General features: G+C 44.7%; 1 protein-coding gene and 1 non-coding gene across 3 annotated transcripts in view; both read right to left on the reverse strand.

Moving 5' to 3' along the window:
• The window catches only part of ASH1L (ASH1 like histone lysine methyltransferase), a 235,321-nt gene that overhangs the window by 15,235 nt on the left and 205,208 nt on the right, over nucleotides 1-14,878 (reverse strand). For both annotated transcript variants that reach the window (XM_025381044.1, XM_025381043.1), the window contains exons 13-19: nucleotides 12,645-12,753; nucleotides 9,912-10,076; nucleotides 9,643-9,737; nucleotides 6,487-6,644; nucleotides 4,093-4,245; nucleotides 629-683; nucleotides 414-546 (exon numbers count right to left, since the gene is read on the reverse strand). In XM_025381044.1, the coding sequence (XP_025236829.1) occupies nucleotides 414-546; nucleotides 629-683; nucleotides 4,093-4,245; nucleotides 6,487-6,644; nucleotides 9,643-9,737; nucleotides 9,912-10,076; nucleotides 12,645-12,753 (868 nt within the window). The remainder of the gene's footprint in view (nucleotides 1-413; nucleotides 547-628; nucleotides 684-4,092; nucleotides 4,246-6,486; nucleotides 6,645-9,642; nucleotides 9,738-9,911; nucleotides 10,077-12,644; nucleotides 12,754-14,878) is intronic.
• LOC112615471 lies at nucleotides 11,042-11,148 on the reverse strand. The gene has a single exon (XR_003117379.1). It is a non-coding gene; the product is annotated as a U6 spliceosomal RNA (small nuclear RNA).

The following is a 14,878-nucleotide window of genomic DNA, read 5'->3' on the forward strand; positions in this document are numbered from 1 at the left end:
CACACACACCCACACATACATACACATATATATATAAAACATTTACCTACACATATTTCTGAATATTTCACATGTACTTATTTTGAGGAAAGAAACTACAGATATTAGTTAAATGTATTAAAATATCTATATAATGCAGTCATAAAGGTTTAATACTAAATCAGTTTTTTACAAAAATTATTTTTTTGAGGGGGAATGATTTAACCTTCCATTCTAGTCATATCAATGTCTTCATACATAGCCTTCTATAATATTTAGTATACTGTAACACATACCCCAAGGGTACTCAATAAAAATGACTGGCTTTTCCAACCAGAAATATGGCTGATAGAGGAGGATAAAAATCTTAAACTTCTATACGAATTCTCTTCAGAACAAACTTGTGAAATCTGTTTGAAGTCAGTGAAAAATACCTCAGCATTCCGAAAGACTTTGAGCATGTCAGCATCAAAAGCTTCCACTGTCTTATAGTAACCAATGAGGATCTGCTTCTCTATGGTGATAAGATCTAGGGGATCAGAGATCTTCTCATAATAATCAGCATTCCTGGAACACAAAGCCAGGGTGTCAATCTGGCACACTTAGCACTTTTTAAAAACTCAGATGATTCCCACAAATGTGAACCTACTTTTTCTTTGGGGGAAGGTTCAAAAGTGGAGCTGCCAGTGCTTGCCGGGAAGAATCTGCAAAAGAATGTGAGGTTTAGTAGAAAGACTCTACCATACAAGGGAGGCAAGCATCTCCTAACTGGAAGAGGAGAATCCCTCAAACTAAAAGTGAGAGAAAAATCCAAGTCTTTTTTTTTTTTTTTTTTTTTTTTTGAGACAGAGTCTCACCCTTGTCACCCAGGCTGGAGTGCAGTGGCGTGATCTTGGCTCACTGCAACCTCTACCTCCTGGGTTTAAGTGATTCTTCTGTCTCAGCCTCCCGAGTAGCTAGGAGTACAGGTGTGTACCCCCACGCCTGGCTAATTTTTTTTTTTTTTTTTTGAGACAGAGTCTTGCTCTGTTGCCCAGGCTGGAGTCCAGTGGCACGATCTGGGCTCACTGAAAGCGCCGCCTCCCGGGTTCACACCATTCTCCTGCCTCAGCCTCCCGAGTAGCTGGGACTACAGGCGCCCGCTACCGCACCTGGCTAATTTTTTGTATTTGTAGTAGAGATGGGGTTTCACTGTGTTAGCCAGGATGGTCTTGATCTCCTGACCTCATGATCTGCCCACCTTGGCCTCCCAAAGTGCAGGGATTACAGGTATGAGCCACCACGCCCGGCCAATTTTTGTATTTTTAAAAGAGACAGGGTTTCACCATGTTGGCCAGGCTAGTCTTGAACTCCTGACCCTCAGGTGATCCACTTGCCTCGGCCTCCCAAAGTGCTGGGATTACAGGCGTGAGCCAATGCACCTGACCAAAAATCCAAGTCTTTTTAAGGCCTGTGAAAAATCCACTTTTTCAGATATGTAGGTAAAGGCAGGGAGCAAATGATAGTTCTAAGATTGCCTAGGATATGAAAGATATAGTTGTACCTGCTTGAAAGGTAGCACGATGTTAGTTGGGTAATGAGAAGAACTTCCTATGAAAAATGAGAGATGGGAACTTATTGAGAGTAATCTGCTTAGGGCAAATTACTACTCAATAAATCTTACAATAGCAAAAAGAACATCTTATCTGAAAAGTGTTTTCTAGTTCTCATTAACTGTCCTTAATTAATAGTAATTTGTTTGGCTAGGGATGGGCGCGGTGGCTCATATCTGTAATCCCAGCACTTTGAGAGGTCAAGGTGGGCGGATCATGAGGTCAGGAGATCAAGACCATCCTGGCTAACATGGGGAAACTCTGTCTCTACTAAAAATAAAAAAATTAGCCAGGCGTGGTGGCAGGCACCTGTAGTCCCAGCTACTCAGGAGGCTGAGGCAGGAGAGTCACTTGAACCCGGGAGGTGGAGGTTGCAGTGAACAGAGATCACGCCACTGCACTCCAGCCTGGGCAACACAGCGGGACTCTGTCTTAAAAAAAAAAAAAAAAAGAAAAAGAAAAAGGAAAAAAAAAACGCTGGGCGCACTGGCACACGCCTATAATCCCAGCACTTTGGGAGGTCGAGGTGGGCAGATCATGAGGTCAAGAGATTGAGACCATCCTGGCCAACATGGTGAAACCCTGTCTCTACTAAAAATATTAAAAAAAAAAAAAAAAAAGAAAAATTAGCTGGTCGTGGTGGCACACGCCTGCAATCCCAGCTACTTGGGAGGCTGAGGCAGGAGAACTGCTTGAACCCAGGAGGCAGAAGTTGCAGTGAGCCAAGATTGTGCCACTGCACTCCAGCCTGGGTGACAGAATGAGATTCTGTCTCAAAAAAAAAAAAAATTTGGTGGGGTGCAGTGGCTCACGCCTGTAATCCCAGCACTTTTGGCAGCTGAGGTGGGCAGATAACTTAAGGTCAGGAGGTCGAAAATGGCTTGGCTAACATGTTGAAACCCCATCTCACTACCAAAAATACAAAAATTAGCCAGGCATGGTGGCACACACCTGAAGTCCCAGCTACTCAGGAGGCTGAGGTGGGAAAATCATCTGAACCCATGAGGTGGAGGATGCGGTCAGCCAAGATTGCACCACTGAACTCCAACCTGGGTGACAGACTGAGACCCTGTCTAACACAATAAAAATAAAGGCCGGGCATGGTGGCTCACATCTGTAATCCCAGCATTTTGGGAGGCTGAGATGGGTGGATCACGAGGTCAAGAGTTCAAGACCAGCCTGGTCAACATGGTGAAACCCTGTCTCCACTGAAAAATACAAAACTTCCCCGGGTGTGGTGGTGTGCACCTGTAGTCCCAGCTGCTCAGAAGGCTGAGGCAGGAGAATTGCTGCAACCCGGGAAGCAGAGGTTGCAGTGAGCCGAGATCATGCCACTGCACTCCAGCCTGGGCCACAGAGCGAGACTTTGTCTCAAAAAAAAAACAATAAAATAAAATAATAATAAATACAAAAAGTACTGGCCGGGCACGGTGGCTCACGCCTGTAATCCCAGCACTTTGGGAGGCCGAGGTGGGCGGATCATGAGATCGAGACCATCCTGGCCAACACAGTGAAACCCCGTCTCTACTAAAAATACAAAAAAATTAGCCGGGTGTGGTGGCAGGTGCCTGTAGTCCCAGCTACTCAGGAGGCTAAGGCAGGAGAATGGCGTGAACCCGGGAGGCGGAGCTTGCAGTGAGCCCAGATCGCGCCACTGCACTTCAGCCTGAGCAACAGAGTGAGACTCGGTCTTAAAAAAAAAAAAAAAAAAAAAAATTACTATTACTCTGTTGGGTATGGATCCAATTAAATTCCAGATACTGAATAATTTAGTACTGTACTGTGAATATTTTCTGTAATTGATTTTTCCTGTAACAGTTACTCTGTATTATGAAAATAGAATTTATGGTGAGGGGCCACTTCTCATTTGCTACCATACTCCATACTTAATTTCTGGCAATTTCACTAGAGAGTAAAAAAGGCTGTGTTTCATGATCATAATGCAGTGACATGGTAGATATACTTACTGCAGTTTCATGTTCGGTCAGATGAGCCTACTTGAGAATGCAGGACAGACATGGTGGCTCATGCCTATAATCCCAGAACTTTGGTAGGTCGAGGTAGAAGGAGCGCTTGAGGCCAGGAGTTCAAGACCAGCCTGGGCAACACAGCGAGACCTCCATCTCAAAAAAAAAAAAAAAAAAGAGAACGCAGAGAGTGTGATTTAATTTGGGAATGTAAATGGAATAGGTGCCTCAAAATTCAAAACTTTACATCTTACATCTTAGGGCAGTTTGGTCCCCATTTTCCTCTTTACATCCTTAGGTTAACAAAACTGCAAAAAGCCACTATAAAATCAAAGAGAATCAGGGGACAGAAAAAGAAATTAAAAAGAAAAGAAATGCCCACGAGCTGTGGCTTACACCTGTAATCCCAACACTTTGGGAGGCCTAGACAGAAGGATCACTTGAGCCCAGGAGTCTGAGACTAGCCTGGGCAATACAGCAAGACCCTATCTCTATTTATTAAAAAATAAAAAGAAAAAAGAAAAAAGAACAAATTTGAAGGTGGTTATAGTCACCTTTATAAGAGATGATACCATCACAAATTTCTTTGAAGATCTGGGCTAGGCGGGCTGCCCGAGCCACTTCAATATTTTCCTCTGCAGCTGCCAACCGTCTTGTTCGAACAGATCGAGCTGTCTGCAGGGCAGAGAACTGGGTCATGAAGACATCTGGAAGAATAAAGTGAAAATTAAGTTTCAGGAAACAAGGAGCTCTACATGGCTTTCTCTTTCCCAATGGATTCCCGCCATTTGCTCTACTTTCCCCTGAAGTGATTAAGTAGATTAGTGGGCACAGAGTTCTTTCTATCTTCTGTAATGAGAAATCAGGAAACACTGGAATTTACTGGAGACAAAATGCTGCAAGAGGGACCTTAACTTAGTGCTCAAATGCAATACAGTATAGTAGTTGTAAGTCTGGGCTTCAAAATCAATCTATCAGCATCTGAATTCTGGCATCACTGCTTATCAGCTGTGTGATCTTGGGCAAGTTATGTAACCCATGTGTCAGCTTCTCAAACATAAAATGGGAATAATGGTAGTACTTCCCTCATGAGGAAATAATGCAGGTTAAATGACATAATGCCTTTAATGTGTTTAGCTCAGTACCTGACATGTAAGTATTCTGTAAATGATATCTGTTATTATCAGAAGAAGCAAACTCATTAGGATATAAGTTCAAAGAATTTATGCCAATCAAATCATCGACAGGATGTAAGATTCTGGACAAATTTTTATATCTAGTTAGCATTCAGCATATCCCTCACACATCACACAGAATTCCTTCTATCTTTTCAGGGGAAGAAGGAAAGGATTAAAAAAAAGAGCATGATCTTTTGAACACTGTTTTCAGTTAGAAAGGATGCTTGGACATGCTAGTTCCTCTGCTTTCAGTCTCTTCTGGATAATATCTGAACTCAGGACTGCTGTTATATTATTCATGCATGAAGGTTAGAAAAAGGAAACCTGGGCCGGGCGCGGTGGCTCACGCCTGTAATCCTAGCACTTTGGGAGGCCGAGGCGGGCGGATCACGAGGTCAGGAGATCGAGACCATCCTGGCTAACATGGTGAAACCCCGTCTCTACTAAAAATGCAAACAATTAGCCGGGCGAGGCGGCGGGCGCCTGTAGTCCCAGCTACTCGGGAGGCTGAGGCAGGAGAATGGCCTGAACCCGGGAGGCGGAGCTTGCAGTGAGCCGAGATCGCGCCACTGCACTCCAGCCTGGGCGACTAAGCGAGACTCTGTCTCAAAAAAAAAAAAAAAAAAAAAAGAAAAAGGAAACCTGGTGGTTTGTGAGTACAGTGCTAATCTGAATGTGAGAAAAAAAGGTCTTCAAACTGATAATGACCTGTCCCCCACTGAATCTGAATGTGAGAAATGACCTGTCCCCAGCTGAATCTGAATGTGAGATAAAAAGGTCTTCAAACTGATAATGACCTGTCCACCCACTGATAATTACCCATCCCCCACCCTAATTTCCCCAGTGGATTTGGTATCACTATTTTTTTTTTTTTTTGAGACGGAGTCTTGCTCTGTCACCCAGGCTGGAGTGCAATGGCCAGATCTCGGCTCACTGCAAGCTCTGCCTCCCGGGTTCACGCCATTCTCCTGCCTCAGCCTCCCAAGTAGCTGGGACTATAGGCACCCGCCACCTCGCCCGGCTAGTTTTTTTTTTTGTATTTTTTAGTAGACACGGGGTTTCACCGTGTTAGCCAGGATGGTCTCGATCTCCTGACCTCGTGATCTGCCCGTCTCGGTCTCCCAAAGTGCTGGGATTACAGGCTTGAGCCACCGCGCCCGGCCTTGGTATCACTATTTACTCTGTCTGCAAGTTATTTTCAAGGTAGGAAGTAACAAAGAGGGCCCACTATCTATCTGATACCTAATGACTATTTCAGACTATAGGTCACGTTTTAAAGGCTGTAGGAGGAAGTTTCTTTCTATTCCCTGAAGAGAGGAAAGTTGAAGAACTGGGGTGGATAGATTACTACTGACTGATGAGTATATATTTGGATCATAACTTTTTTGTTCAATACTAAAAGGAGTTGTTAAATAGATTATCTGCTGGAAAGCAACTAAAATAAATTAACAGAAATGTTTCAGCGGGGTGTGGTGGCTTACGTCTGTAATCCCAGCACTTTGGGAGGCTGAGGCAGGTGAATCACCTGAGGTCAGGAGTTTGGAGACCAGCCTGGCCAACATGGTGAAACCCCCTCTCTACTAAAAATACAAAAATTAGCCCAGCACCTGTAATCCCAGCTACTCGGGAGGCTGAGGCAGCATAATTGCTTGAATCCAGGAGGAAGAGGTTGCAGTGAGCTGAGATCGTGCCATTGCACTCCAGTCTGGGCAACAAGAGTGAAACTCTGTCTCAAAAAATAAAGAAAGAAAAATGGTTCAAATGCCTTACCAGACTTGATATTCCCATCATCTCGGCAGATCCCATTCCAACGGGTATATAATGATGCTGAGTGAATATTATCACTGGTGTGCTTTACTTCCTCCTGTTTTTGACGAATATTCTCCCAGTTTCGGACCAAGAATACATGATGCTTTAATACAAAGTTCCTGCAAGGAAGGAAAAAAATCTTCCTTTATTCATTAATTAAATAAGCATTTATTACATGTCTACTCTGTGGAAGTCATTGTTAGATGATATACGTGAACTGAACTATTGTAAAGATAATTATATGGGCAAAGCATTATTCAATTTTGTATCTTGACTTTTTTTACATTACGTAAAACATGTAATATTTACATACATCTGGCAAGCAACAATTAAAGGCTGCAAAAATGCTGGCAAGTGAAACAGCCTGACCAGAAGGCAGAGATTTATTTGTACAAATTCTAAATATAGTTGTCAAGATGAAGCAGGGTCTTAGGATCAGCTATAACAAGGAGAACTGGACTGGCAAATAAAGGCAAAGATATGTAACATGGATAGGCACTGGGCAAACCATGTTAGGTGCAGTGCTGCCATATGGTTCCCTAAACTTACTATTTTTTTTTTTGAGTTGAAGTCTCCCTCTGTCACACAGGTTGGAGTGCAGTGGCGTGATTTCGGCTCACTGCAACCTCTGCTTCCTGGGTTCAAGCGATTCTCTTGTCTCAGTCTCCTGAGTAGCTGGGGTTATAGGCGCCTGCCACCACGCCCAGCTAATTTTTGTATTTTTAGTAGAGACAGGGTTTCCCCATGTTGGCCAGGCTGGTCTTGAACTCCTGACATCAGGTGATCCACCCACCTTGGCCTCCCAAAGTGCTGGGATTACAGTGGTGGCGTGAGCCACCGTGCCTGGCCCTGGTTTCCTAAACTTAAATGAGTTATGTGTATCTTGACTGATCCTATACAATTCTGATGATTCCATTATTCAATTTCCACAATAGGACATATGTAAATAGATGTGATCTTGGATAAATCTCAAAGTATGTGTCTCACTTCTCACTTAAATGGAGATCAGACTAATTTTCTAGTTCCTGCACATTGGAATCCCCTGGGAGACTTTATAAAGTCTGATAAACTACTGATATAAACTACTGATACCTGGGTTCCACCTCTGCAAATTCGGATTTAAGTGGTCTAGGGTGTGGCCTGGGCCGTGGGAGTTTTTCAAAGCTGCCTATGTTAATAGGCAGCCAAAGTAGAGAACCACTGGACTGGTTTTTCCGAAATTTAAAATTTCTATGACTCAAAGGGAAATAGAATGAAAGGGGCTAAAATTACACAATGGTTATAAATAAGGATAAACTTTCAACAAATAGGACATACTCACTTGTTTGCTTCCAAAAGGGACAATTCTTATCTGAATACAGGGAACAGCAGATATTACCACCAAAGATCCTTTCTATTGCTCTGTTAACATGTCAACAAAGCAGGTATTCTGTTTTATTTTTTATTTTTTATTTTTTATTTTTTTGAGACGGAGTTTCGCTCATGTTGCCCAGGCTAGAGCGTAATGGTGCAATCTCGGTTCACCGCAACCTCCGCCTCCCGGGTTCGAGCAATTCTCCTGACTTAGCCTCCTGAGTAGCTGAGATTACAGGCATGCACCACCATGCCTGGCTAATTTTTAGTAGAGACGGGGTTTCTCCATGTTGGTCAGGCTGGTCTCAAACTCCCAAACTCAGGTGATCCGCCTGCCTTGGCCTCCCAAAGTGGTGGGATTACAGGCATGAGCCACTGCGCCCAGCCAAAGCAGGTATTCTTAATTTTTTCTCTACCACGAATTCCTTTGACAGTCTGATGAAGCCTATGGAACGATTCTTTGAACAATTATTTTTAAATTACTTCAAAAAATTTAAATTATTTAAAAATTTTGGGCCAGGCATGGTGGCTCATGCCTGTAATCCTAGGACTTTGGGAGGCCGAGGTAGGTGGATCAACTGTAGTCAGGAGTTCGAGGCCAGCCTGGCCAATATGGTGAAACCCCATTTCTATTAAAAGTACAAAAACTAGCTGGGTGTGGTGGAGTGCACCTGTAATCCCAGCTACTCAGGAGGCTAAGGTAGGAGAATCGCTTGAACCCGGGAGTTGGAGGGTGCAGTGAGCTGAGATCATGCCATTGCACTGCAAAGGCACATTGCAGAGCAAGACTCTGTCTAAAAAGAAAAAAAAAAAAAAAGCAAGGCCTTTCCATGTTACCCAAGATGGTCTTGAATTCCTGGGCTCAAGTAATTTTCCTGCCTCAGCCTCCTGAGTAGAGGGGTCTACAGGGATATGTGGAAATCTTATTTCATTTAGAAATTAGGGAACATAAGGTAGTCTGGTGTGTTGGCTCATATCTGTAATCCCGGTGCCTTGGGAGGTCAGTGCGGGAGGACAGCTTGAGCCCAGGAGTTTAGGACCAACCTGGGCAACACAGTGAGACCTTGTCTCTACAAAAAATTAAAAATAAAAAAAAAATTAGCCAGGTGTGGTGGCAGGTGCCTGCAGCCCCAGCTACTTGGAAGGATGAGGCAGGGGGATCACCTAAGCCCAGGAATTGGAGGCTGCAGTAAACCATGACTGCAGTGAGCCAGGCCTCTGCATTCCAGCCTGGGCGACAGTGTGAGAACCCCGCACTACAAAAAAAAAAAAGGAAATTAGGTGAGATAAGAATGTATTTCCTCGGTCAGGCACGGTGGCTCATGCCTGAAATCGCAGCACTTTGGGAGGCCAAGGCAGGTGGATCACAAGGTCAGATCGAGACCATCCTGGCTAACACAGTGAAACCCCATCTCTACTAAAAAATTACAAAAAAAAAAAAAAAAAATTAGCCAGGCGTGATGGCAGGTGCCTGTAGTCCCAGCTACTCAGGAGCCTGAGGTAGGAGAATGGCATGAACCCGGGAGGTGGAGCCTGCAGTGAGCCAAGATTGCACCACTGCACTCCAGCCTGGGCAACACAGCGAGACTCCATCTCAAAAAAAAGAATGTATTTCCTCCATCCAAGTTCACAGATCCCCTGAACCCTTTGGCTTAAGATAAAAGAAAGTGGATCAACAATATAGAAGTTTCATAATTTTTTACACAGATAAGCAATCAATCATATAACTTAAAGGGAACATGGATAAGAGTATTTCCTTTTTACCTTTCACGATTGGACATGGGCTTCATCTGTAATTGGGGGGTCAATCTAGTTGGGGTATTGATATTTTCATTGGGTTCCTCAGAGAGATGGCCTCTCTGAAAAAGAGATGGATCAGATTAGAGATTTAAAAAAATATCAGTCAGAAATAATCTCCAAGAATATTAAAACCACTCTTAAGATGCCACCCTCTGGTAATTCCCTTATTCCAGCAATTGCCTCTAAGCATCTCATAAATAGCTTTTGGGGAAAGTCATTAGATAATTATTCACCCGTTTCTTCAGCTTGTGCTTAGACTTTCTCTTCTCTTTTGACCGTCCAGATTTTTTGTGTGTGGCCATGGGCTGGCTGTTTTTGCTGCTACTGAGTCCATTCACACGCTGACTCTTGCCTCCGATGATTCCTCGACATTTCTCAAATCCACACTTACAAAGTTGCTTTGAAGAGAGAGAATAATTTTTTTATTTTTATTTTTTTGAGACACGGTCTTTCCTGTCATTCAGGCTGAAGTAAGTAGTACGATCATGGCTCACTGCAGTCTCAACCTCCTGGGCTCAACTGATCCTTCTATCTCAGCCTCTCCAGTAGCTGACATTACAGGTGCATGCCACTATGCCAGGCTAATTTTTGTATTTTGTGTAGAGACAGGGTTTCGCCATGTTGAGCAGGTTGGTCTCGAACTCCAGGGCTCAAGCAACTCTCCCACCTTGGCCTCCCAAAGTGCTGGGATTACAGGTGTGAGCCACTGTGACCAACTGAGAATAATTTTTTTTTTTAGCTTGCAGTTTCATTTACTAGCTTAAAAAGGATGTCTGAGCATTTGGACACACATTAAGTATAAATCAAGAAATCTGCATATATGGGAAAACAACTGATTGAGAGTATAAATAGAAATGGGTTTCCACTGGAATAGAAAGGATGGATTAAATTTTAGGAAAACTTCTTCCCCAGAAAAGTTAACAACTGAGTGGAGACCAAAAACAACAGGGCAATCTCTTTCTTCAAAGTAATTGGGCACTATGTATCCGAGACAGGTGGTGTACAGAGTGAAAAACTGTCCTCTCCTATATACTTCTTTAAAACAAATTTTTAAAACGGCCAGGTGTCGTGGCTCACGCCTGTAATCCCAGCACTTTGGGAGGCCAAGGTGGGCGGATCACGAGGTCAGGAGATGGAGACTATTCTGGCTAACACAGTGAAATCCCACCTCTACTAAAAAAATACAAAAAATTAGCCGGGCATGGTGGCAGGTGCCTATAGTCTCAGCTACTTTTGGGAGGCTGAGGCAGGAGAATGGAGTGAACCTGGGAGGCAGAGCTTGCAGCAAGCCGAGATCACACCACTGCACTCCAGCCTGGGCGACAGAGCGAGACTGTCTCAAAAAAAAATTAATTAAAAAAAACCAAACATGAAATGCTTCAGTAATCTGTTTGTCATCCTTGCATAGGGGCCATGCTAACCTTCTTCGTATCTTTCCAATTTTAGTATATATGCTGTCAAAGCAAGCACTTAATTAAAAAATTTGGCTGGGCATGGTGGCTCAGGTCTGTAATCCCAGCACTGTGGGAGGCTGAGGTAGGAGAATCGCTTGAGTCCAGGAGTTTGTGACCAGCCTGGACAAAAGAAGGAGACACCATCTCTACAAAAAATTAAAAAAAAAAAAATTAGCAAGGCACAGTGGTGCACGCCTGTGGTCCCAGGTACTCAGAAGGGTATGGTGGGAAGACTGCTTAAGCCCAGGAGATAAAGGCTGTGGTGAGCCATGATCACATCACTGCATTCTAGTGTGGGCCACAGAACAAGATCCTGTCTTAATAACAAAAAATTTTAACCGTTTTAGAGAAGGGTGTCTCGTTCTGTGGCCCAGGTTGGCCTTGAACTCCTGGGCTCAAGTGATCCTCCTGCCTCAGCCTCTTGACTATCTGGGACTATAGGTAAGTATGCACTACTGTGCCCAGGCTCCCATGTAATTCTTCTCTTCCTTTATTCTTTTCTTTTTTTTTTTGAGCTAGAATCTCACTCTGTTGCCCAGGCTGGAGTGCATTGGTGCGATCTCTGCAACCTCAGCCTCCTGAGTTCAAGCGATTCTTCTGCCTCAGCCTCATGAGTAGCTGGGACTGTAAGTGTGCACCACCATGCCCAGCTGATTTTTGTATTTTTAGTAGAGATGGGGTTTCACCATATTGGTCAGGCTGATTTCAAACTCCAGACCTCGTGATTTGCCTGCCTTGGCCACCCAAAGTGCCGGGATTACAGGTGTGAGCCACCACATCCAACCTCTTTTTCTTTTTTAGTGTTTGAGACAGGGTCTTGCTCTGTTTGACAGGCTGCAGTGCATTGGTGTGGTCCTGGCTCACTGCAACCTCCACCTTCTGGGCTCAAGCAATCTTCCCACCTCAGCCTCCCAAGTAGCTGGGACCACAGGCACGTGCGACCATACTTGGCTAGTTTTTGTATTTTTTTGGTAGGGACAGGGTTTCACCATGTTACCCATGCTGGTCTTGAACTCCTAGACTACAAGCAATCCGCTTGCCTCAGCCTTGCAAAGTGCTGGGATTACAGGAGTGAGTCATTGCGCCTGACCTCCCATATACTTTTTTTTTTTTTTGAGACACAGTTAGTCTGGCTTTGTCACCCAGGCCGGAGTGCAGTGGTGCAATCTCGGCTCAATGTAATGCAACCTCCGCCTCCAGGGTTGAAGCAATTCTCCTGCCTTAGCCTCCAAGAAACTGGGATTACAGGTGCATGTCACCATGTCCAGCTAATCTTTGTATTTTTGATAGATGGAGTTTTGTCATGTTGGCCAGGCTGGTCTTGAAATTCTGAGCTCAAGTGATCTGCCCACATCAGCCTCACAAAGTGCTGGGATTAAAGGTATGAACCAGTGTCCAGCCTCTCACATACTTCTTAATGGCTCCAAGTCAATCATGTTTACTAAAAGCTCATGTTATTACAGCATTGTAAGGGATAAAGTCCAATCTCCCTCTAGGATTTATTATTCTTACCTGTTTTTCCACATTGAAGGAATGAAAGTTATAATCATAAGTGAGTTCAGTCCCAGCTGGCATATCTTTAAGAGCATAGAGTCCAATCCGGTATACTCCATTAACAGACCTGTAAAGAGAGAAAACAGTTATAAAGGCTGGATTTTTTTTTTTTCTTTTTTTGAGACAGAGCGTCCTCTGTTGCCCAGGCTGGAGTGCAGTGGTGTGATCTCAGTTCACTGCAAGCTCTGCTTCACCAGTTCAAGTGATTTTCCTGCCTCAGCCTCCTGAGTAGCTGGGATTACAGGCGTAAGCCACCACACCTGGCTAATTTTCGTATTTTTAGTAGAGACGGGGTTTCACCATGTTGGCCAGGCTGGTCTTGAACTCCTGACCTCAGGTGATCTGCCCGCCTCGGCCTCCCAAAGTGCTAGGATTACAGGCATGAGCCACCACGCCTGGCCTCCACTTTCAATCTCTTTTCTATCCTTGGCAGCCTGTATAATACTGCCAGAGTAAGAATCCTAAATAATTTTTCTTGAAGACATGGTCTGTGTTGTCAACTAGGCTTTAAGTTTTCCTGCTTGGTATTCAGAGTCCTTCTAAATTATGGCTCACCTGTAATCCCAGCACTTTGGGAGGTTGAGGTGGGAGGATCACCTGAGACCAAGAGTTCGAGACCAGACCAGGCGCGGTAGCTCACGCCTGTAATCCTAGCACTTTGGGAGGCCTAGGCAGGTGGGTCACCTGAGGTCAGGAGTTTGAGACCAGTGCGGCCGACATGGCAAAACTGTCTCTACTAAAAATATAAAAATTAGCCAGGCAAGGCCACATGCGGTGGCTCACACCTGTAATCCCAGCATTTTGGGAGGCTGAGGGCAGATCACAAGGTCAGGAGTTCAAGACCAGCCTGGCCAACACAGTGAAACCCCGTCTCTACTAAAAATACAAAAATTGGCCGGGCACAGTGGCTCAAGCCTGTAATCCCAGCACTTGGGAGGCCGAGGCAGGCGGATCACAAGGTCAGGAGTTTGAGACCATCCTGGCTAACATGGTGAAACCCCATCTCTACTAAAAATACAAAAAAATTAGCCAGGCATGGTGGCGGGCGCCTGTAGTCCCAGCTACTCGGGAGGCTGAGGCAGGAGAATGGTGTGAACCCAGGGGGCGGAGCTTGCAGTGAGCCGAGATGGTGACACTGCATTCTAGCCTGGGCGACAGAGCAAGACTCTGTCTCAAAAAAAAATATAAAAAAACAAACAACAAAAATACAAAAATTAAGGCCGGGTGGGGTGGCTCACATCTATAATCCCAGCACTTTGGGAGGCCGAGGCAGGCAGATCATGAGGTCAGGAGTTTGAGACCAGTTTGACCAATATGGTGAAACCCCATCTCTACTAAAAACACGAAAATTAGCTGGGCATGGTGGCGTGCACCCATAATCCCAGCTACTCAGGAGGCTGAGGCAGGAGAATCGTTTGAACCCGGGAGGCAGAGGTTGCAGTGAGTCAAGATTGCACCACTGCACTCCAGCCTGGGCGACAGAGTGAGACTCCATCACACACACACACACACACCCACCCACCCACACACACACACACACACTAGCCAGGCATGGTGGCATATGCCTGTACTCCCAGCTACTCAGGAGGCTGAGGCAGGAGAATCACTTGAACCCAGGAGGCGGAGGTTGCGGTGAGCCGAGATCCCGCCACTGCACTCTAGCCTGGGCAACAGGGCGAGACTCCGTCTCAAGAAAACAAAGAAAGAAACAAAGAAACAAACAAAAACTAGCTGGGCATGGTGGCACATGCCTGAAATCCCAGCTACTTGGGAGGCTGAAGCAGGAGAATGACTTGAATCCCTGAGGTAGAGGTTGCAGTGAGCTGAGATCATGCCACTGCATTCCAGCCTGGGCAACAGAGCGAGACTCAGTCTCAAAAATAAAATTAAAAAAAAAAGGCTTTAGTTCACTTATTAAATGAATTAAAATTACTTTTTATGGCTTACCTATACAAATCTTCCAGTTTTACCAATATCTATCACGTGAGTGCCTCTCTTGTTCTATTATACGTAAGGTAATGATCATTTAGTATTTTATGTGTTTTTTTGATTTTTGTGTTTTTGTTTTTTCGCTCTGTCTCCAGGCTGGAGTGCAGTGGCACAATCTCGGCTCACTGCAACCTCCAACTCCCGGGTTCAAGCAATTCTCCTACCTCAGCTTCCTGAGTAGCTGGTGGGACTACGGGCATGTG

Source organism: Theropithecus gelada, chromosome 1 (genome assembly GCF_003255815.1).
Source record: "Theropithecus gelada isolate Dixy chromosome 1, Tgel_1.0, whole genome shotgun sequence".
Lineage (NCBI taxonomy): Eukaryota > Metazoa > Chordata > Mammalia > Primates > Cercopithecidae > Theropithecus > Theropithecus gelada.